The sequence below is a fragment of the Drosophila gunungcola genome, chromosome 3R (assembly GCF_025200985.1).
Source record: "Drosophila gunungcola strain Sukarami chromosome 3R, Dgunungcola_SK_2, whole genome shotgun sequence".
In the NCBI taxonomy this organism is placed as follows: Eukaryota; Metazoa; Arthropoda; class Insecta; order Diptera; family Drosophilidae; genus Drosophila; species Drosophila gunungcola.
Window position 1 is genome coordinate 1,017,295 of NC_069139.1, and position 24,091 is coordinate 1,041,385.

The following is a 24,091-nucleotide window of genomic DNA, read 5'->3' on the forward strand; positions in this document are numbered from 1 at the left end:
TAAAAGTGTTAACTATAAGCACTCAAAATAATGAGTATAATAATTTATTATTTATTATTATTATAATTTATTGTTAACAAAGCGAATGCCAACGATATTTTTCGAGTGCGAGTGCCATACTCATCCGCTTCGCAACTGCTGGCTTGTCATATTCCAAGCCGAGTCCCAACAGCCACGTGGCAATAACGAAAGAGTGAGCATGTCAAGATGTGACACATTTGATTGAACGCTTGCAGGCCAATCAATTTTTGCCTCCAATGGAAGTGGATCATTGGCTGGCTGAAGGCGAGTGGGCTTAGTACTCGTATTTGAATTTGTCGACGGCATTTGACTGATAATTGAAAACGTGTCAACAAGCCAACAATTTCCGCTAACGCACGCAGCCCTTTATATTTCGGGCCAAAAACAGGCTTACAATGCAGTCTGTATAGGTGGGTTATAATGGAAGGCTAATAATATTCGAAATTCGGGCAACAAAGGTCACAATGCTCTGCAAATAATTCAAATTAACGGTTGTATTAAAGCTAGCTTTTACATAACTATATATTTTAAATTATCAATGAAATTCAAAATAGGCCTAGATTCTATACAGACAGATTCAATACAAGGTTAAAAAATTGTTCATTAAATCAATAAAAATATTTTTGACCTTTTAGAGGTGTGATTTAAATAAATAAGTCGCAACGACAGAGTTTATAATTAGTAAGTTAAGGCTTTGTACTGGTCTAATTCTGAAAAGGGTTTTAAAATATACTAACAAATACGAATAAAATACTTTAGTTACAAATGGTTATTCTAAGCTCACTAAAATCGCAAAAAGTTATTTGTTAATGCTGAAATATAAAAACGCGGATAAAACTTTTATTGATAAAAATGTTACATTTAAAAATAAGAATTCCCAAATGGATTTGCAAACAGTTTTTAAAGGCTGGCACAGCAAATCTTAAGGAGATAATTTGAGAGTGTTGGAATTAAGCTAATAAAGGTATAAAATACCAAATAAATAAGTTAAAATATTACAACGCAGTGACTAGATACAAAAAAGTGTTTTCTTACACAAAAAAAAGACACAGCTTTGCGCTAGTTACGATTTTTTGTAAGCAAAGTCTTTACGATACTTATATCATTACCGAGGAAGTGTTAAAACCACTATAAATAATAACAAAGAATCTCTACTTTGAAACTATATGTACTTTTCTATAAATTTTCTTAGTGAACACAAGATAATGCTTGAGGCGTTTGCCGCCTCATTTCAAAAAAGTCGGATGAAAAATAATGTTGCTTAAGCTTAAAGACATATGTATGTCGTTAAATCTTTTGTGTAACTTATTTAAATCTTAAAATTAAGCTCTATAAACTGTGAATTTTTGCAATAAAAATAAGCCATTGAAAAAAGTATCGTAAAATGGTTCATGTAGACTTTGGCTGATAACCGGTTGTCAAAGTATTTCATTTATTTTTCCAGGTACAAGTTTCTTATCTTGGAGTTCAAGAACGTAGGTAATGAATCAGCACGAGTATTCTAATGTCTTAAGATCGGTAAAAAGGCGTGAAATCGCTATTTGCACAAATAAAGACGACGTCATAATTTTGGTGTTACTTCCCTTCCTCAAATTTTTCAGTTCTTCAGTTGCCGACGCCGTGTTAATCACAATGTAAATTATATTAAATGTGGTAGACTAGGCGCTCTTTTGGTATACCCAAAAGTTTCGATTAGCGATCGTGGTGACAACTGATAACAAACACCATACGGAAATCTAATCGACCGCCAGACAGTTCAGTGCGCCGTGATATTTCGAGAGAGTCGAACGTGAAAAGAACTTGCCGTAGGTACTTGTAAGCAGTTTCGGGGAACTGCAAACAGCTGTCGTAGCTGAGTCATAGGCCATGAATTTCGCCGGGTGCTTAGGTGTTTGTTTGGTCTTAGCCTTGGAATTGCCTTTGAAATTGACGGCCTCAGCGAATAGCAATGAAAACTGCCCTTTGGAGCGCCAAATGTGTTTGAGTAATGGCACCTACGATCACTGCTTTGGACTGGAAGTAAGGTATCCAGGAAAAACCAACCGGTCAACCGGCCTAGTTTATTGTGACTCGATGTTTTGCGAACCGGAGGAATTTCAGCATGACTACATCATCCGCAACCACGATCAAACACCCCACTTGAATAGCTGGAAACGGACTAAAATTGGCGAACGTGCCACTTTGCACGATGTTTGTTTGCTGAGGAATGGAATGCCGGTCACCAGGGCCTGCAAATTGCAGGATTTTCGTGCTCACTGGGAGTCCTTGGACGAATGGTATCGTGTGGTGTGTCTCAGGCGTTTTAGGGAGCACACAATCAGTGGTGATTTGAATAGACTGCATGATGACATCCTCGAGGGCAGGCGACGCACCAATGACACCCAAGGACGTCGCGAGATGTCCGGCTTGATGAGGAATATGTTTCGACAAAGGGATAGGACTTTGCTTCCCGTGGATGTCCATATGACGGGTCAGATGTTTGGCACCCTGATGCAACAGGACAAGGATGCAGCTGTCAGTGTTGATTTGGTCAGTGTCTGCAAGGAGATAATGTCCTGCGATAGACAGGTGCTCCGCTTGTCGGCCCAACTTAACGCCACGAACTCTCTTCTCAGCCAGTTTGAAAACTACATGGATGCCTTACCAGATCAAATGGTGCCCAAGGAAAGATGTGGCAAAGTAGTTCCCAAACCAAGCAGCGATGAAGCTGAAACGGCCACCACTGGCGTGGAAACATACAACTTTGCGGATATAGGAGTCCAGGCTTTAATTACCGGCAATATCAGCGTGTTCTTCGCCAATCCAGAGTGCGATAGCATAACTGGCATTGCCATATACTCAGCTCCTTCGTGGGATCGACGAACTTCCGCCAGTGGCTTCTGGTACCGCTTTCTTCGATCCTCCGATGTCTTGGCTAAAATAAAGCGGGATTCTGATTTAGAGACAGCTGCCTTTCTGCCGGATAATCTTTGGCGGGAGGTAAGAAGCAGAGGAGCTACATATCTCATTTTCAAAGTATACTCCCACGATGCCCTCTTTGTGGAATCCACACATCAACGCAATCGCAGGCCCCGCAGCAAGGTGATCTCCATTTCGTTACCAGGATTAGAAAGTAAGTACCAGTTTACAGTGTAATAAAAAAAATATTAAAAATAAATATATGTTTATTGAACTCAAACTTGTATATATCATATTTAAGTTAAATATTAAATTATAATATTAATTACAGTGCATATTAAATTGCATGAAACATTGCATTTAAAATAGTTTTTATTTAACTTAAATGAATTTTATTTATTTTAAATATGGTTTTGAATTTAGTTTAGAGTTTCAGATATTATAAAAGTCAATTCCAAAAAAAGTCAAATAAAACATTTTAAAAAAGGTTAATATTTCCATATTTAAAATAGCTTAAAACCGCAATGGATGATATTTATTTTTACTTTTGCATTTTTTAGCAGTACACATTTTACATTTCTTGACCTTTGGCATAATAATAATGCTTTGTTTTACAGACAACTTTCTATCTTTGCCGTTGCCCTTTCTACTCCGCAATGAGAACCTTCGAGATCCCGATGCTAAGGCCCTTAGTTTGGGTAGTGGATGCGGTTATTGGAACTACGTGACCTGGCTGAGCGAAGGAGTCACTACGAGTAGCAGTTCAGATCTGCTGAAGGATCCCATCATCGAGTGTCATACGTACCACCTCACTCAGTTTGCATTTCTAGTGGGTGGCAGCTATCGGACCAACGACCTGGGCGAGGAGGTTCTGATCACACCTATAAACGAGAAAGTGCTAGACATTATCTCCATCGTGGGATGCAGTCTTTCGCTGCTGGGAATACTGGGAATTTTCCTCACAGCAGCTCTATTTAAGAGTTGGCGAAGTCAAGCCTCCACGAAGGTTCTACTCCACCTCTGCCTGGCCTTGTGTCTTCAGATGGTGCTCTTCGTGTTCCTCAACACAGATGATATATCCGAACAACTGGTGGTCAATGGGGACACAGTGCGTTGCGTGGCTCTGGGAGCTGCTATGCAGTACTCTATTCTGGTGCTCTTCAGTTGGATGCTGATTATCGCCTTTCTTCAGTTTCAGCGATATGTGACCGTAATTGGAATCGAAAGACCGCGTCACTACATCCTGAAGGCTGCCCTAGTGGCCTGGTCACTGCCTTTGGTTCCCACCCTGCTGGTGGCCCTTATAGATCCAGATTCTTACCTTCCTTCGGCTGCTCAACTCTCCACGGATACAGGGATCTGTTATCCATCCGGATATGGTCTGATCTTTGGAGTGGTCCTGCCTGTGACCCTGATCACTGTGTCCAACCTGGTGATCTTCGTATATGTATTCTACAGCATCTCGCATTCCCTGAGCCAGAGCATCCACAAGTCTGAAAAGAAAATGGTCGTGAAGCAGATCCGACTGTCCATACTGCTATTTTTTCTGCTGGGTATCACCTGGATCTTCGGAATATTCGCCTTCATGCAGGCAGGAGTGGCCTTCTCGTACCTCTTCTGCATCACGGCCACCATGCAAGGATTCGTGATGTTCGTCTACTTCGTCCTTCTGGATTCAGCGAACCGACGTGCGTGGGTGGGTCTGATCTGCCCCACCAAGATGAAAATGGACGTCCAAAAGCGCACCACCGAGCTCCAGTCTATGACCACCTCATCGACCAACTTCACGAGCAGATCGCACAATTAGTTACAGCAACTTCAATATGTCCAACGAACAAAAGGTCCATGACCAGTTAATTTAAAAATTAATTCTTATAATTTGCCATTACTTATAAGTTTTAGATTTCACAACTAGATTTGTGAAAACATAATACACGAATACAAACGTAAACTTTAACGAAGCATTTTATTAAACATTCATGATTTTACTAAACTATTTAAAAACTTAATGAATTTTTATAAGTTTCTATTAATATATTAATTAAAAATTCTAAAAATATATTAATTAAATGTTTTAAATATACGATTTTTATATTGGTAATATTTCCTGAAAACTTTTTATCTCAGAACTGATGGAGCTGCGCAGTTGAGCCATAGGTAATTTAATTAAGGGGCATTCAAAAAATATATGTTTGTATTTTAAAGAACGAAACTCTTTAAGGCAGGATGTAATAATTGCGAGGATTTTGAGAACAGAATTGTTTTTGTTTATTAAGAACACTATAATTTCCATAAAGTTGTTTTACAGAATGGGCAATATTTAATAATAATTTCAGATAAATGTGCATTGGTTAAGGAAACCATGACAAAAACAAGCAAAGTTGAAATTTATTGGACTCTGCAAGACTTCGTTATCCAGCTGGAAAATACTTTGATTTCTACTTGTGTTGGCAGTCAATTTCTTTCGAAAGTCGCAATTACTGCGAAGAGAAGCTGAGTACCTGGTAGGTGTCGGGGACTATCATATTTAAGCAAACTTGAGGCATCTATGTCTAGAAGTGTGCACTTTGATGCCATCGCCATTCATTTTAAACTGAGTAAAAACGATGTCATGTGGAATGAAGCCAACTTAAATTGAAGCCATGATCAAATGCCAAATTGAACTGGTCCAACTTCTAAAGTTTTTCCATTAAAGCTCTAGTTCGTTTTAAATTACTTGTGCTGGCTTAGCCACAAGTACCACTGCAAATCCATTTGATGCACTAAATTGCACTTCCAAGTGGGAGCTTGTAATCCGATTACATTTGCTGCCATGCTGTTACACATATTCGCCAGTTATTGGCCAATTAAAGATAGTGATTTAAGTCGAGATTTAACACGTTATATAATCAATTAAACAATGGCAACACTTGGTTTTTTTGTCTACATACAAATGTATTAGTATATTCATATTTGTACCCAAAATAAATTGCTTCTCTGAAATTATATATGTGTTAAATAACTGACAACATTTTCGATATTTATCTCAAAAATGTGTTATGGTTTTCACATAAAACTTTCGTTAAACTTGCGTCAATTTTTATATTGCACATACTTTCCGCATCAGAGAACCAACAACATTCAATTTTAGCTAAGCAAGATGGGGAAAACGAAAATCAATCGATTTCTCGCCGGGAACCACCCTTTTCAATTTCGAATTTTCCACTCTGGGTATTTGGCACAAACAACCCGGTACACATATGTCAATTGCAATCAATCAAAAAGCGAGAAGCTCCGATGCCTCTACTGCATTCAAAAGCAGAGACAATGAAAGTGAAAGGAGGACCAGAGCAGTTTGATTTCCCATCTGCAAGGCTCTCCAGCTGCCAAGTAGTCTCTAGAACTCTGTGGTAAACTTCAGAACTTCTGCAATGAAAACTGAGCACCTGTTAAGGGCCAAAGCACTGCACTTTTTATGAACGAGCTGTGGCACTTGGGAAATGTTTGCTTTATTCCAGCACCAATCATTCGAAAACTAAATTAAATTTTGTCAAGTGGAAAGCTGGGTGTAAGCTTGATTGCGATTTAGCCCAGCAGCTGACCTCAAAAGTTGCTCAAAAAATTCACTTCACTCTCATTCTGACTCTCTCTCTCTCTCTTTTGTTGGCCATGAATTACTTGTTGAATTAGTCGTCAAATGCCATTGGCTGTCTTTTGAGCCGGCTTAGCGGCAAGTGCCGTGCGATTTCAAATCAATTTTCTGCGGAAAAGTGCACTCTTAAAAGACAACCCCTAAGCCGATTACCGCTATGAAGCGACCAACTGTAGCATATAACTAAGCTGTTTGGGCAGGTACTGTCTCTACCATCAACATACAGCTAGCAAAACTAATTGTAGCTAAATAATGCAGTTTAAATGGTACAAAGCTTAGTAGGAAGGGCGAAAATTGAAAAATACTTCAACACTAATCTACTGTTAAACTTTATTTGCTAAATTCCTATTAATAATATTTTTAAGCACACATCTGATGACGTAAACAAAGATTATAAACAAATACATTTTCAGTTAAAAAATATATAATGTGTATGAAGGCAATTATGTTATGTAGTTTGATATTTCAGTATTAAGTATTTTGGGAAGTTATTTTTTTTGAGTGTAAGCTTGTGATAACACAAATAACATTTTGCTAACGAAATTTGATATGAAAACTAGAATTTGGTAGCAACCTGTTGGCTGAAGGACTTTCTCTCTAGAATTTTGGAGTATATAAAGTCGTAGGCTGAAGGACTTGAACTTTATTAGATTAAGCCTTTGACTTTTTGAAAAGCTTACCTGTTTGCAGCTAGAAATTTTTGCACATTCTGGAGCACACCCAAAAGGATAGGCGAGGACATGCGCAACTTTTAAAAATTATTTTCCTTTGCGAATTCCTGAGGGCGTGCGGGAAAGTATTTTATGATTCGAAACGTGCAAATGGCAATGGAGTTCCTACAAAAGCCATTCCTTAAGACACAGCACTCCCGTATGTGCGGCTGATATTTCGTACGTGCACCCACAACATGAACCCATAAATATGTATTGATTTTCCATTCCAGAGAAGTGGAGAAAAGTGCTCAAGTCGCAGGAGCGGCAACAATGGCAACAAAGCTCCAAGACAGAGTTATGATTATGAAAGTTTTTTAATGCGTGGCAAGGGAATGGGTGGGTAGCAGCAGCACAGAAAATGGAAAATAAATGCGAGAAATTTGCCGCAATTTGCGACGCCATGCCGAGTCACTGAACCGCAAAGCTGCAGAAATGTTGTTTATCAAATATTTATCGCATTCACATACCGCTTTTCCCGGCCAAATTGCAGCCAGACATGCAAATGGCGTAGGAATGCAGTCGAGGCAGACAAAGAAGGACTCCAGTTTCTCATCCGAAATGAGAAATTGCCTGTAATCCAAGTAAGACATGTCTACATCACGAGTTCATTAATTCCACGAGAGTAATACAGTGCCGTCGTAGTACTCTCCGAATTCAGCAGAGCCCATATGGTTCAGCTCCATTTGGCCTGACTAATGGTCTAACAACGCCCGATTCTGCTGCCAGTGGCATATGCGTTCTGTATTCTGCGTTCTGCGAGCTGAAAATTGTGCAAAACGCTCATAACAAATTTGTTAGATGTGCGGAAATTTGTCAAGAGCACTTGCCACAACAAACAAATATGCGACTTACCGTATGTGTGGCATTCCGTCCGGGGTAATATGTATAAAATTTACGGCGAAAATAGATAAACTTGGGATCCGAAGCAAATTATAAAAAATGCTCTTAACTTAGAAACAATTATAAAAAGTTTATAGTAAAGGTTTTCAAAAACAAATAATAGTATGTATTTAGAGGTATTCTAATTTTGTTTTTAAGAACACCATCATTATCTAAACTCTTTATGTATATATCATTTTTTTTATTCAAATAGTGTTGCGTAGAGTGATTGCGTATAGCAGGTTGTTTCGATTTTGGAGGTTATTTCCATAAATAACATTTTTTTACAGTGGCCTTACCAAAACGTAAAATAAAGAATATATATAATTTTTTACGCCAATTATATAATACGTATATAATCTTCACGGGTGAGTTATTTGCGGAAAATTTATGGCCAGCACAATAAAAAAGTGCCAGAAACTATGGCTAAATGCACTTGACCAGGCAATTAAAACTGCCAAAAACTAATGCCACCGCAAAACCACGGTTGTTAGTTTTATGGCTGGCAACTGGCCGCGAAGGACCCACTCGACATATATTTTACAATGTGACTGTAATTTCGCAAAAGTGAGATGAAAAGTCCCCTGGACCGATTTCCATTGATTTTGCAAAAGGGGCTGGGGTTGAATCGAAATGTATTATCAAAGAGATGGCAACAGCTGCAGCGGTTTAAATCGGCTTAATTGTAAGGACACTTGACACACAAAAAGAACTGCCCACATCAAGGAAAGTATTCTTAATATTTTAATTAACAAAAAGGCAAAGGAAAATTGTCGCCAAAAGCAAGGGTAAAATAATTTAATAAGTTTGGTTGAAGAAAATTGAAGGGATTAATTAACAGGTTGTACGAAAATTGGGGTTTTTATATCTTTGGCAAATAACTTATCGAAATACAAAAATTAATTTACCTTGTTATTACATAGATTATAGATATAGAGATACAGATAACACGAAGTATCTAATCTTTAGAAGTCTTATGTTGTATTTCCACAGCTTCTTGTTCATTTTTTCTTTGACTGCCTACCAATAAAGTCGCACAATTCCTTCTGTGGTATTTAATTTCGTAGCAGAAACAGATTTTCCGGCAAAACATTCATAAATCATCCGAAAAAGTGAAACTAAGAAAGATTTTTGTGTACTCGCTTTCATTTTGCCATTTCATCTTGGAATAATTAAAGCAAACAGAAATGAATTTGTGCACGTGCTCGTTTAAGAAATTGTTTTTTCCCTCCATTCTCTGGGGCGCTCTTGACTTACCCGACTTTTTTTGCCTTTTATGTTTTGGCTGGTATTTCCTTTGCAAACCCCTATATATTCCTTTTTTTTTTGTTTTTTTTTAATTTTCGCCCGAGTTTGCACAAGTTACCCCATGCCATTACCATTTGTTGCTTTTGTTTTTTTTGTATGTCAACAACACAAAGCCGCACACATCGCCAACAGTTGCCCCATTCCGGTTTCATGTTGCGCAACGCAATCCAAGACAATAGTTGCTCGAACTTAGCATGTACTATACTCGCATGTTGCACTGCAGGACGAACTCCTTTGGGGCATTCATATCTGCCAGTCGGTCGTTTGGGGTTTAATATGCCTCGCCGGTTCTTTGTTTCCCCGCCGAAACAATGAAACTCAAAGCGGAAAAGTTTACAATTAGCTTGTCAACAATGGCCAGGCATACGCTGCGTATGCTTGATATGGAAATAGTGTCGGATATACACAGTAAACTCGCTATTTTTCATAGACATTTTTTTTACTAAAATCACAGCTAAACATGACGCCTTAAATGTTCAAACATTTTTCTGCAAAGAAAACAGTTTAAATATCAGACTAATCCAATAAAAATAAAGCTCATAAGTATGCCAGCAATAAATAATAACCGCCAAGCAACTTAGTGAATCCCCCTTGCCAAATTAGAAAACCCAAAAATACTTGCCAAATTATTTTGGTAAACGTTCTTCGTGGCAAGCTTAAAATCTCTATGCATATTTTATGCTGTGAACAGCCCCAAATGAAGGAGAAAATAGTGATGTAATAAAAAGCGTGATATAAGCGAGTGAAAGACTTAAGGAGCACTGGCAAAATGTAGCCAGAAGTGTTGCTCTGCAATTTACACAGCCAAAGTGTTCACTTTTCGCAGCGCGAAACACTTTTCTTAAAAATTCTTTTGTGTGTGTATGCCTGCTGGGGAAAGAAAAAGTTTTCCAACCAAAAAGGGTTAAGTGCAGGGCCCTGTATTAAGAATTGAGAAAGTTAGGCTTGCTTACGAAAGTTCACATAACAAATATGATGTTTTAGTCGTTCCAATATTTTTACAAATTTAAATTGCTAACTGATTGGTAGCCAAAAATCCCCTTTATACGTTCCTGCTACCCAGCATTTAAAATCTATTTAAACATCAAAACTAAGCTATGTAAATGCAGTTCGTGATCGAAGCTCAAATTGAATTGAGCTCGGAGTTCTGCTCTCGCGTGGCCCGCGTTAATAGTAAAGTCAGCGAAGTGGAAAGTCCGATTCAGATTATATAATTTACTTGTTTTCGGTACAAATAAACATAATATAATCTAATGTGAAGGGTACAAAAAAAATATATAAATCTTTAAAATTGTTTAATTAATATATACATATATAAAAGCTTAAACAAAATTAATTTCTGATCTAACAACAAGTTAAAGTAATTATATAGGGGCTTTCAAATTAAATGGTTGTAAAGACCTCGATGGCCCAACTGAAAAGTCTGAAATGTCTCTTCAATATGTTTTATATAGAACCGGTGATTTTCATGTTAATTTTCGCACATGCTGTCAGGTGAGCGGAACTTCAGATTGTAGTGATATATGTACATCACAGTCTTTCCATTAGGCACTGTAATGCGGAATCAGTTGATATATCAGACATGCACAGTAATCTTTGAATATAATGAAACCGACTGTAAGCTTTTGGACAGCAAAAACACAACCGCAGAAATACAGGTTAGTGTATATTTGTTATTTACTAGATATTTAAATATAATTAAGTTTTCAGGCAATTGAGACTGAGCTGCAGTCATATGTTGCCAATATGTTCTTAACCCGTACGCTTTTTGAAAGTATTGTACCTGCCATCTGTGGTTTATTTATTGGCTCTTGGTCGGATCACTATGGACGCAAGCCTCTGCTGATTGTCTCTATGGTTGGTGAGTTTTCAGGGACTATGTTTGACTTTGGAAAAAATTTAAACCAATTTCCTCTTAGGCTTCTCTGCCTCTGCCATGCTTTCATCTGCCATTTGCTGGCTGTCCACTTACTATATGGTTAATCCCTGGTGGTACACCCTGGCAGCTCTGCCACATTCTCTGCTCGGTGGTTTATGTGTCTTCTCGGTGGCTGCCTTTTGCTTTATTACCGATACAACGGACATGAAGACAAGACCCTACAGGTGAGTGTTATGCTGCAAAAGCCTAAAGTCCCAGCCATTTTGGTTTTATAACCTTTGTGGGAAGCAATGGGACTTAAATAAGATAAAAATCATTGTTTCATTCTAACTTATTTACTTATTGCATTGTTCTTAATTATAATTAAATAAAAATTCATAAAAAAAAATGATAAATATTTTATTAAAACATTGCACTCTGTTATAACTTTTTCATTTTTCAATTTTAAGTTATTTAATTTTAGTAAAAATAAAAATTCATGAAGAATACTGTTCAAATTTCATAAGCCCTCAAATTTTTATATTGAGATTTAAATTATTGTTGTTGATTTGCTATTTCAGAATGATTTTCATGGAGCTGATACTTTTTGTGGCCCTCACCAGTGGCTCATTGTTGTCCAGTTTTGTTTATGCAGCCACAAGTGCTGCCATTGTGCAGAGTTTTTCCTGCTTGATTGTCATTTTGGCCACACTTTTCGTTGTTTCCTATTTACCCGAAAGTTTGGGAATGTGTCCGGATCAGGACGAAACTACTGAAAAAGAAAAGGAAATTGTTGTTACAATTTCAGATCAGAAAGTGAGCGATATTACAACGGATTACCTTGAGAAGCGTGTTGATCCACCCCAATATGAGACTATAGAAAAACCTCCAATTGAGGACAAAAGCAAGGACATGGCCGGTTTGTTCAGTATTAAACACGTTAAAGACATGTTTGGAACCTGCTTTAAAAGGAGGGAATATAATGCTCACTCCATCATTTGGTTGGTCACTTTGTCTGGTTTTGTTTCGATTTTTGTTGCCGGTAAGTCTGCGTTGGGTTTTTGGGACACCCAATGATTGAAGTGATAATATCTTTCCAGATGGCGTCATGACTGTGATGTATTTATATGTACGCCAACAGTTTCATCTGACAGTGCGTGAGTTTACTATTTTTGAAACAGTCAGTCAGTCGGTACCCATGCTGGGAGCTCTTTTGGGAATACTTATTTTGAGAAAGGTAAATGATTAATTTATTTCCATATTATATTTAAATTATTATGTATCTGTCTGCTTAGCTTTTTGGAATGTCTGTGGTGTCATTGGCGTTGCTGTCGCTTTTTTCTGAGATCATCAGCAATTTTGCCAAAGGATTTGCCTTTTTACCTTGGCACTTGTATCTTTCTGTGGCATTGGGCGTTTTTCGCTCAATCCAGGGCCCCATGTGCCGCACAATTGTTTCGAATATAGTACCATCCTCCGATACGGGTAAGAAATAATTAATAAATAATTGCAATATTTATGCACCAAATCATTGCAGGTAAGTTATTTGCAATTGGCAATATTGTTCAAACGTTCGCCCCTTTTGGTAAGTTATATAATCCCCTCGAATATTTGCCACATTTATCATAATTTATTTCCAGTCGCCGCTCCTCTTTATACTGCCATCTATAAGAGTTCCCTGGCCAGCAATCCTGGAGGATTTAATTTCCTTAGCGCCGCCTTCTACTTAATAGCGTTTATCCTTCTTGGGTGTGTATGGCAGCTATCTTTTCCTAAGCGCTAAATGATTTTGAATACATTTATTGCAGCTGTGTGATGCGAATTAAATTCAAACACCGAAAGTTCTACGCCGAGACGCTCAAGTAGCCAAAGTAAACTGAATTTCCATCAATATTGATTGTAGCAAGTTTGCCAACTTTTCGGAGCTTTGTTTATGCTCAAGTCGAAAACTTTGTGTGGACAGCATTCAATAACTGGATTTATGTGAACGAGTTCTTTTGTGTTAAGCTAATTTAATTTGAATACCGCAAGGGGAATTATCAACAATTTGAAATTACATCATGTAACAGGATTAACCAACGTCCTTTGCCCATTCAAACTAATCAAATTCCAAAATGTCACAATTTATCGAACTACTTTATTGCATCAACTGGACATAAGTGAGTACTTATCATGCATTTCCAATCCAAATTGGACATAATTGCCATCCATGTGTAAATGCTTTGTTGTGGCTATTATTTCTGGTCCAAATTCCTTGATGTTCGTGCTGCAAGGATATACATGCCTTATGTATGAGCTTTTAATAGTGCATAATTTATGGGGCAGAAGTTTGCGCAACCTATTCGTAAAGTTCAAACATATTTGCCGAATCATTTGGACTCTCGTTGTGACTTTGGCACGTACCGCATGAATTCGTAATGCCGAAACTTTGGAGGACACACAATTTGCAGCAATTTGAATTGTTTAGCGTCAGCTCTCGATGATTAAATATTAAAAACGGCTCTTTTATGCGCACAAAGGTATGCCACATATGTGTGTGCCCACGTGATAACATTCCAACCCCAGCAATCAGTATCGGGTTAACTTAGCCCCGAACCAGGAGCAGAACTCGGCGAACCGAAACCGAGCCATCAAGTAACAGTCTTGTCTACTGAAATAGCATTTGTCGTGCGGCATTTAAGTCGAGGGTTCTTAAAAAACGCTTTAATATCGCCGCGCGTGCAACAAATAAACGAATTCGTAGGACATGAACTTTGCACTTGCACTTGGGGACCCTTGAACACGCTAACTTAATGGGGGTGTCTTTGTTGGCTCACCAAAAGCGTTAGCCATAAAGGGGAAACTTTGATGCGGATGCTGCCAGCTGTTAAGCGTTTAACATTTCCGCTCCTTTTGTGGTTCCAACACTGATGGAAAACTCAAATTTTACAAACATTATAATACATATGTAGTTACATATAAAAGTTTCTAAAGCTAGTTCAACAGGAGCCTTTTTCAGAGGATATGAGCTTATCCCCCCCTTTTATTAGTTTTTTTAAATAATTAAAATAAATTGAAATATAACCCTTTATTTGCTTTAAAGTAGGCATAATAAAAAAAAAATATTATTAAAGAAACAGTTGACAGAAGCCATATTTGGAGAAGTTAAACTTATGCTAACTTATCTGTTAACTATTAATGGAAAATAAATTCTAATACAATAATGTTTAAAGTTGAGTTTTAGTTTTCGGTATTTAAAAGTAACAACAGAAATAAAAGATGATCCATTATATTATGATTTATTATAGACATTTCTTTAAGTGTTTACCAGTGCAATAACAAGTCAAGACGCAGTCTAATTGAGCAGCCAGACAAGATGCATATTAAACTTTAGCACGGACAACAACGTAGCGACCACTTCCGGTTGTGATGATTGATGGGTATTTTAGTGGCCCAAAAGCTGGCGCTATGTGAGGCATGTCAACACGGCGCATACATTATCGTTTATCAAACAAAACAAATTATGAGCTGCCAGCGGGCCAAAAAACATGCAAGTGTTGACGAAGGTCAAGTTTAGCCTTTAGCAATGCGATGGTTTCCCTAAACCGTCAAAAGAGCAAAAGAGCAGTGAGAAAACGTAAGTCCTTACGTTATTACGTATACGCGGAGTGCTCTCACGGACTTACATGGATATTTTGCGCTCTCATTTTTTGGGCATAGCTATAAAACACGAGAACCCAACCGAATTCGAGTTAGTTTGTTAAAGACTTCCACACGAAACGGTCGCCAATTTTCCGGTAATTTTCCGACTTCGCTTATCGCCGTGTCCCATCGCCTCATTTTCCGTAGTCTCCTTATCAGGCCAAGAAACGCGTCGCGTGGAAATGCCGTCGGTGGAAATGCAGCTGGCATAATTCGTTGCCTACTTCCCTGCACTGCAACATATCAACTGGAATTTACTGACAGCTCAATTAATCACGCACCCACGCAACTATGTTTTGGATTTTACGGCGCACTGGCGCCGCCAACTTCTTCAACTCCTTTAACAACAACTGCAGTTTCTCGAAGGGCAATTCGAATGGTGGTAATCAGAGCAACAGCACTCAAGGTGAGTCCCCGACACCTGGGCCATCAATTAGTCCAGTTCACTGCCGCAAAAGTCCGCCCTCAATTAGGATAATTCACCAGTAATTAGCGGACTAATCAGATTAAGTCTCAAACTTGTGATTGAGTCAACCATAAATAGCTGAAATCCTGATACGTATCCTGGAAGTTTATTAATCGGAAAATTAGACAAGATGACCTAGATGAATTCTATTTACGATCAGCTGCCCTATGTATTTATTTATCTGTAAATTCGGTTAATTTACATAAGACAGCATAAAATTTGCAACATTTTATACCTCAAGCTAAAATTATAATTTAGTTTTTCTTAAATTTTTTAGTTCAGGAAGACCTTAAATATGTTTTAACTCACTTAAAATTTATTAATATTCAAATGCAAAGTTACCTACTTTTATTACTTTAATGCTTTTGTTTATTACAAAAAAAATCTACAACACTTTTTATTTTGTCCTTCAAAATAAAATCATAAATAAACATAATGATTTTTTAGTAGCTCTAATAACCATAGGGCATCAGATGACAATCTCAACTAATCACAGTTACAATTCATATTTTCTCAGAACGCTTAAGTCAATTTCCCCGTCAATGTTAAGATATATTCGGATTTCCACGAAGAAAGTCCTCGATTCATATGCCAGACATGTTCCAGTTTAGGCCCGGCTTTTATTCATAAGCCCAACCTTGCCCTCGCTATTAAAATAAGTTAATTAAAATTCCCGAAAAGACTTGTGGCTTATAGGCCGCCAATATATGTATATTGTACTTGCCAGCATACTACAGTTTGCTTGCCATTATCTGTGGGAAAATTTTGGAGGAAAACAAAGTAAAGTAAATAACAGCGAGGTCCTAGAACCCACGCAATAATGAGGCTCCACACGTGTGTGTGAAACAGAAAACGTGGTGCGGATGTGACTGTCGAAAGAAAAACACTTTGGGCTTCGATCCCAAGATGGTTTTGTCTAAGCGCTAAGTCTCGCACCCTCCCGGAAAAATCCGAAAGAAAGAAAAAAGTGAACGGGTGGTTATAGGGGGAGGATTTTGCTGCAATCTAGCAATAAAAACGTTTATCTGCAAAAAAATATTTTATAACCTTACAATTTAACTTTTTTAAATATATTATGTATTTTTCGTGTTTCTGCGAAATAATTCGCTACATACAGTAATAACTTCCAAAAAACCATTGGATTGATCACTTCATATATTCATAGAAACAGAAAACCATTAAAATTTGATATTTCCTTCTATTAATTCAAGTATTTCACTTTAATATATATACATTTTCCGTATTGCTGGGAAATAATTGGCCAAAAACAATTGGATTGATTGCTGATATTCTTAAGAAAAATAAGAAAGCATACCTCCCAGTATTCATTACCAAAAAAATGTTTTTTTTCCCATGTCTACTTAACAAAAACATTAATGATATGCATATTAAATTACCAATCTAAAAATAAAGTATTCCCGTACAATAAAAAAACCAATGTTAATGATATGCAAATACAATTATAGGCATATAAATTTATAAACGTCTTTACTATAACCCTCTTTCAATATTAATTATTAATAAGTAAAATCTCGCGTAAAATTAAAAGCAAACACAGGCAAAAATCAATTAAAATGTTAATCACGAATTTTAAATTACGTTTGCAAAACTTTCATTGTTTGCGGCAAGCCGTATAGTTTTTGTATGTATTGATTTTTCCTGATTGAATTTTGCAAATTGGAAACTTTATGTTATTTGTTTACTTTACAAAACAGCTGTGTCATATAAGTTACTTAAAAGGCTTGATGCCAGCAACTCCTTTTAAGCAGAAAAACAAGTTGAGTTTAGTTTGTGCCACCCACTTAAGAATTGTTTATACAAATTCTAGCCCTCACAAAGAAAAGCAAGAAATATTTAATGAATTTTGCCCGATGAATGCATTAAAATGGAGCTGTAAGCAATGTGTTTAATGTCATGGCAATAATTGAAAAGGTTTTTCGCACATTGCAAATTGCCATTATTCACTTTGCAAATTCACAAACATTTATTACATTAATAGCACCGACAAATTTTCCAATCAGTCGAGGCAGGCGCGAAATTTAATCCTAAAAAATTTAATTTGCCAACTTGAACAAATGGCAACAAAAAAAGTGAGTCAGACGACGCCCTTAAGCTTTTGTCAACATATGTATTGTTGTTCGCATAAAAAGGGGAGGGCTGAGATTTATATGTGTTATGCAAATTCTGTCCAACATATGGCTGCGGCATTAACCGATAATTATGACAGCCATTTATCATTGATAATAATGCGTTTGTGCATTCAATTTGTGAAATCTGCGAGGGGAAAATTGTAAAACAAGTAATGGCAATTAGCCGAGTCATGTGGTAATGGGTGCGATGTATGTGTTTCTTTTATACAAATGTGTCCAAATTATTAGGTGAAACATGTTATTTGTTAAAATTATTATTAAAAAGGTTGCTTTACCAACTATTCATGGCAAAAAAATAATGGCAATCAAATTAAGTTTTATTTGTAAGCGGTTTTGAAAAGAAAGGATAACAATTCACGCGAGAATATTTTAAGTGATAATATTAATTATTACATCTCAACATTTTATTCGGTAATTTTTTATAAGCAAAAACTATAAAGAAATCTTTAACAAACTCTTTCATATCTCAATTTTTTAAAGGGAGAATTTGGAAAGGGTTAAAACAAATAAAGTATGGTTTTTCAGAGCTTAAAAAACAGAAAAACAATTCACCGAGAGCATTACATGTGATAAATATGAGTATCTAGAGTTCTATATATTATTCTTTAATTTTCGAAAGCAAAATAAATATTTTGGAAAATTGAATTCTTCTTACAAACAAATAAATTTAGTATTGTTTTGGGAGAATTTAAAGTAAGAAAGTAAAATAGGTATTTATTCCCTGGTTGTTGTTTTGTAATTTTGTGTACATTAACTTTATTGTCAAATGTTTTTTTTTGACTATTTTTCCTATATTTACTGTAATATATTGAGCACATCTGTTTTGTGCACCCAATTAGCTGGAGGTCCTGCGGAGTGTTTGGGCTTAGGTTTTGATTTCTTTTCAGTTTTGTTGGTTTTGCTATGTTCTGCTCACTGGCCATCAAATGTGGCTGACTTTGGCTGCCGGCATCATTAGTTCGTGCTCTGGGCCAGACATCACAAATAAAAATAAAAATAAGAACGGTGCGAACAGAATGTATCATAAATTATGGTTGGCATTTGGCCAGGCTTTGAGAACAAGTGTGTATCCCTAAACCAGCATGAGAAGAATTATTAGGCATTTATCTGGCGTATTAATATCGCCAGTCCTGCCTGCCTGGTACTGGTACGCAGTTTTTGCCAGCCATGAGCCATGATTTATATTTTCTTGCCGGCGGGCGGCATCATTTGTAATAATTTGTGTTGTAATTCAAAAGTAAAATCGAGAGAGAAACTTTTATCTCTGCGAGATTACGAGTCCGGGCAACTTAAAGCCCGTAAAGTCATAAATTTCCATCTAGGTCCCAGACCACAAAACACTGCGTTAAATTTTTGCAGCTCTGCGGTCCTCAATTTGGCGTTAAAATTGAGTTTTAGTTTGCCTTACAGTCTGGCGCGTATTTGACACCGCTCTCAGCCGGCTTTCCTCTACATTTTTACTTTTTCCCCCATTTCCTACGAATGCTTGCTCCTCATATGAGTTTTTTTTCGTTTTCGTTTTTTGACATACTTTTAATATTCATAGTCCCTTTTTTTTTACCACCACACAAACAGAAGCATTTAATTTTTTTTTATTTATAATTTAATAATACAGTGGCTATATGCTATATAAAAGATTTAAGCCCACTATTTGGAGTGTTTTAGGCATTAAAATAAATATAATATTAAAAATAAAAAGACTTCCTACCAATCCTTAACAATAATTTTCATTAAAAATAGACATTTTGGAATAATAAACATTATTCAACAAATATATTGTAAAAAGAGAAAATACAAGTAAATAATTAAGGACTCCGCTATTAAAACGTGTTGAAGCAGTTAGAATGATAGTTTTCTTGAACATTTAAATTGCGATTAGGTTGTCATCATGTATACGCACTGTTGAACCCGATTGCAATTAAAGCACCAGCACAAGGACATGCCCACATAATGAGCTGCTAATGGCGGCTCGAACGGCTAGTGTGCCATAAAAATTCAGGGGCCAAGTCAGCATACCATCTATTTTTGGGGCCCGTAAATAAAAGCTTTGCGCAGGATCTCACCGCCAGCCACTATTTATTGTCTTTTTCCCCCAATCACACACAATGCACAAACAAAGCCCACAATAAATCTAATTTTATCACTTTGAGACATTCAAGGCATGCAGGCAAAAATAAGGAACAGCGAAAACCTTTTGTCTCATCGGCAGGACTCTTTGTAAATATCAAAGCGGCACAAAAGCCTCCATAAATTTCCCGATGCACTGAGGAACCTTTCTCAATTTCCAAGCTGAGCAATAACAAAGAAAGTATTCCGTAAAGCGGAAATAAAAGTTTTGCTTTGAAAAACTAATGCATTACAGTGAAAATATGTTCCCGAGTTTTTGACATCGCAAACAATTCAAAAGCAATTAAGAAGCGATTGATGGGGTTGGTTTTTCCGCTAACTTTGGTAATATATAACAAAGTGAGTTATATTTTAATTCCAGTAAAGATAAATAAATAATACATTTTTTTAAAAATTTTGTTTTGATAGGTAACTGTCTAGAATAAATCTCCTTTTTCAAAAAAATTTCCTTTATATTTAAGACAAGATAAATACGTAATAGCAAATACAGTTCAAATCAAGTTCAAAATTATTTATATAAATACTTTAAAATGATCTTGAAACAATCAATAGGAATGTATATATGTATATATATACAAGTTCAAAACTTATTTGTGTGCAGCTCCTTCACATTTTATCTTGAAATAATCAAAGGAAATTTATATTTTCCATAAATAAAAAGCTTACATGCTAAACCTTAACTAGAAGACTCCTTAAAGCTGAAAACCTCTGAGGACCTGTGATACATTTTCTGCACAATGTTTTGTCAATACGAAAAGTCTTTTATTTAGCAAAGTTTTTCATGCTTTTTCCACCTTATTTTATGGCAGACAAATATGTGAAGCGGCCCCCACGGAAGGCATATGGACGACTGAGTGCCGAGGCCGACGATGCCGTGTCGTTGGGCCACAAAATCGATGATCCGTTCGATGAGCTGGACGACTTTGAAATGCTGGCAGCGAACTCCAGAAGTAGCAGTCATGCCCACAATGAGCAACCTGGTGAAGCCAATGGCAACGTCAATGTCGACGGCCGTTCAGGTTCAGGATCCGGAGGAGGAGCAGGTTGTGGGATTGGAAATGGGAATGGGAACCTACCCTGCACTGATGCCGATTGCCAGGGCAACTACGAGGTGGAGAGCGCCCTATGCGAACTGGGCCTGTGCCAGGCGAAAGCCAAACCATCAAAGGACATCATCGGTGTAGGGAATACGTCAACATCGAAGGAGATTAACGAAAACACAATAAGTCGGCTGCATGCGCTGGCCATGGCCGATGACGATGATGACTACGGTGAGTTGTTGTACCAGGGGCACAATGGCCGTCTGATGAGGCAGGCAGTTAATGCACCTGGGCTTGGCGCATTGAAGCGACCAGTGAACTAACTTTAATCGTCTTTGACACAAATCTGTCCAGAAAAGCTTTAATTTCAAACGGCTTAACCGAAATTGGGTCCTTCTTCAATGCATATCATAATCATGCCATTATTAATAGTTCTATAGATACACTCAGAAAACAAAATTCGTTGAAACTAGGATAAATGTCCTTAATTTTATAAATAATTGCCTTACACTTGCCGTCCTATCCTGTTTTAAATAAAATAATGGTTCTTTCCGTAAAAATAACTCTTTATATAATATTTGTTTTTTTTTGTCCAAACAATTTATTTTTATACCCTTGCAGAGAGTATTATAATTTCAGTCAGAAGTTTGCAACGCAGTGAAGGAGACATTTCCGACCCTATAAAGTATATATATTTTTGATCAGCATCACTAAGCGAGTCGATCTAGCCATGTCCGTCTGTCCGTCCGTTTCTACGTAAACTAGTCTCTCAGTTTTAAAGCTATCTGTATGAAACTTCCCAAAAGTTGTCTTTCTATTGCAGGTAGTATATAAGTCGGAACGAGCTGGATCGGACGACTATAGCATATAGCTCCCATAGGAACAATCGAAAAAAAAAATAAAACAAAATTATAACTTTGGTGTTTTTAAATTTTTTATTTAGTTCTTCGACATATAGTAATGGTTTAAATTTCATCAAAATCGGACGACTTTATCATATAGCTCCCATAGGAACAGTCGAAAAAAAATACAAAAAAATTATATCTTTGCTGTTTTTTAAATTTTTTTTTAGTTCTTCGACATATAGTAATGGTTCAATATTTTAGAATTACGGTTTAAATTTAATCAAAATCGGACGACTTTATCATATAGCTTCCATAGAAATAATAATAATATATAATATTACTATCTAATAATTGAGCTGCAAATTATCATAGCTTCAATGTTTTTAAACGTATACGCAAGTAAATCATAATTTCAATTTTTTCAAAAATATTTAATTCTTGCAATAGCTACAAGGGTATATAAACTTCGGTTTGCCGAAGTCTGCTTTCTTTCTTGTTACAAATCATAATGAATAGAGTTCTATGAAAAAGTTATCAAAGAATTTTGGTCATTTAGGGCAACTTGAGTATTCACATGGTACAGACTACTCAGATAAAACTTTTAGTGTTCAAAGATTGAATATCTTATTAAACATAAACAAAATTGTGTAGTATTGATAAGCCAATTTCTAATAATGTTGATATCAAAGTATTCCCAGAGTCTTTTAAAAAATGAAGCCTAAAATAACTATGAAATGGTTTTAATTATTTAAGTAAAATTCTATAATTTCCAAATACTTTTCTTAGAGAAGCCAAAGCAACTCTGGTAACCATTTGAGTTGTTCAGCTCCTCCAAATGTTTTCCTGTCAGGGGCTTACTGTCTGTAGAGTCAGTTCTATTTATATTTCCCCAATTTCTAGATGAATCACTTACCTGCAACGTATGCGACCGAGCTTTTCATTGTCACCGTCAGCTGGCATCGCACCAGCAGAAGAAGCGACACTTTGGGTAAGAAGAATTCACTTAATTAAGCTAGCTCTGACTTTTCATATCCTTTTTCGATTTTCTCCGTTTGCCTGGTACTTTTTGGGTCGACCACTACCAGTTGCAGTGGCTGCGATAGTTTGTTTCCCTCACTTATGCTGCTGGAGCACCACAAGGAGGAGTTCGAGCATTGGAGTGATGAGGAGATGGGTCGACGGGTGTGTTGCCGAAGAAACAGGTGCGACGACGATTACTTTACGGACACCGACTCCTTTATCAGTGATGCGGAGAGCGAGGATCTGGAGAGGTTGTTGTAAACACCCAACTTAAGGTCAGAACTAGGGAGAGCGACTGAAGGGAAGGCAGGGGGTCGGGACATTATTTGAATCAACCCAACCGAAAAGTAGCCCCACCACCAGCCCCATCATTAATGCTGGGCGGAATATCCTGCGGCGCCAACTTGAATGGAAGGACATCGGGAGGGCGCTCCGCTCGTCTTCTGATGAAGATTGACACACGGGGCGGACCGCTTGTCGCCCTAATGAAAATGAATTAAACCCCAATCTGGCAGAACGCAAAGCCGCCGCCAGCCAAACAATGAAAAATGTTGGCTAAAACCCAATACCTAATACCAAAAACCAAAAAAAGCAGAGGCGACAGCACAAGGTATAAGATACTTGTGGACTGTTGGTTGTCTGTCTACTTTTAGAGTTCAACTACAAGAGACCCTCGTTGGGGGTCTAAAAACCAAGTTATATATATATATATATATATATATATATATATATATATATATGTAAACGTATTTCTATGTGTGTGTAAATGAGCTAGTCGAATACAAAACTCCATAAATGGAGATCATATCATTAAATGCATATGTGTAAACCCCTGAACAAATGCAAAAACTATTTACCAAGTAAACAAAACCCCAGAAGAACCCAATGTATTTTTCAATAAATAAAACCGAAAACATGTCCAGCAATCTGTACTCGTTCATTAAGAACCTCATAAATTTCCAATTATTGACGGACACTTAAGGAAAATGGCAAGCAATTAAAATTTCAGATTTCTCCTCCTGAGCTCATAAGTATGCCACAATATCGGGAGCGCTGGACAACCACACAAACACCCAGAAAATAATAATGCCCCGTGGACATTTTTCTTAAATTATTCAGCGGGTGGGTTTATTGTGGCATCATTAAAACTTGATTGACGTGATGATGAGCAAATGAAGTGGGCGAAATCAGTGCTAGGCTCTGCCCGACTGGCAGAAACTTGCCCGCCTTCAAGGCCATTTAAGAAGAAGACCGAAAAATAATTTCCGCCGCAAAAGTTTAGCATTAACCTTGAACGAGCTCCTCTATACATATTTGCAAATGTCTCTCGCATTTTGGTAAGCAATTTCATTTGGCCAAAAGGGTTCATATTTCGCTTTAATGGCCATCGAGATGCGATAGCTGCTTGGCACGAACATTCTAAAATAACTGCTTACGGGCTTATCCACTGCCTG

At 37.1% G+C, this 24,091-nt stretch overlaps 3 protein-coding genes across 4 annotated transcripts; all 3 read left to right on the forward strand.

The window, feature by feature from the left end:
• The first annotated feature begins 1,788 nt into the window (after positions 1–1,788).
• Positions 1,789–4,875, forward strand: LOC128266286 (adhesion G-protein coupled receptor G7). The gene is made up of 2 exons (XM_053002697.1): positions 1,789–3,133; positions 3,537–4,875. Exons 1-2 carry the CDS (start codon positions 1,888–1,890, stop codon positions 4,724–4,726), a joined length of 2,436 nt encoding a protein of 811 aa, XP_052858657.1. The 5' UTR covers positions 1,789–1,887; the 3' UTR covers positions 4,727–4,875.
• A 5,962-nt stretch (positions 4,876–10,837) lies between these two features.
• On the forward strand, positions 10,838–13,433 carry LOC128261213 (proton-coupled folate transporter). The gene is given in 11 exon segments (XM_052994788.1): positions 10,838–10,923; positions 10,925–10,944; positions 10,999–11,108; positions 11,161–11,311; positions 11,370–11,553; positions 11,890–12,350; positions 12,409–12,545; positions 12,604–12,793; positions 12,846–12,893; positions 12,949–13,057; positions 13,117–13,433. Coding segments are annotated over 11 exon segments (1,554 nt in total). The 3' UTR covers positions 13,175–13,433.
• A 1,616-nt stretch (positions 13,434–15,049) lies between these two features.
• On the forward strand, positions 15,050–23,355 carry LOC128255885 (uncharacterized). Of its 2 annotated transcripts, XM_052985707.1 has the most exons (5): positions 15,050–15,084; positions 15,149–15,395; positions 20,542–21,003; positions 22,518–22,605; positions 22,703–23,355. In XM_052985707.1, exons 2-5 carry the CDS (start codon positions 15,281–15,283, stop codon positions 22,896–22,898), a joined length of 861 nt encoding a protein of 286 aa, XP_052841667.1. In that variant the 5' UTR covers positions 15,050–15,084; positions 15,149–15,280; the 3' UTR covers positions 22,899–23,355. The 2 variants fall into 2 exon arrangements, with proteins under 2 accessions (XP_052841667.1, XP_052841660.1); XM_052985700.1 differs by having other exon boundaries at positions 15,059–15,395.
• Positions 23,356–24,091: the final 736 nt, after the last annotated feature.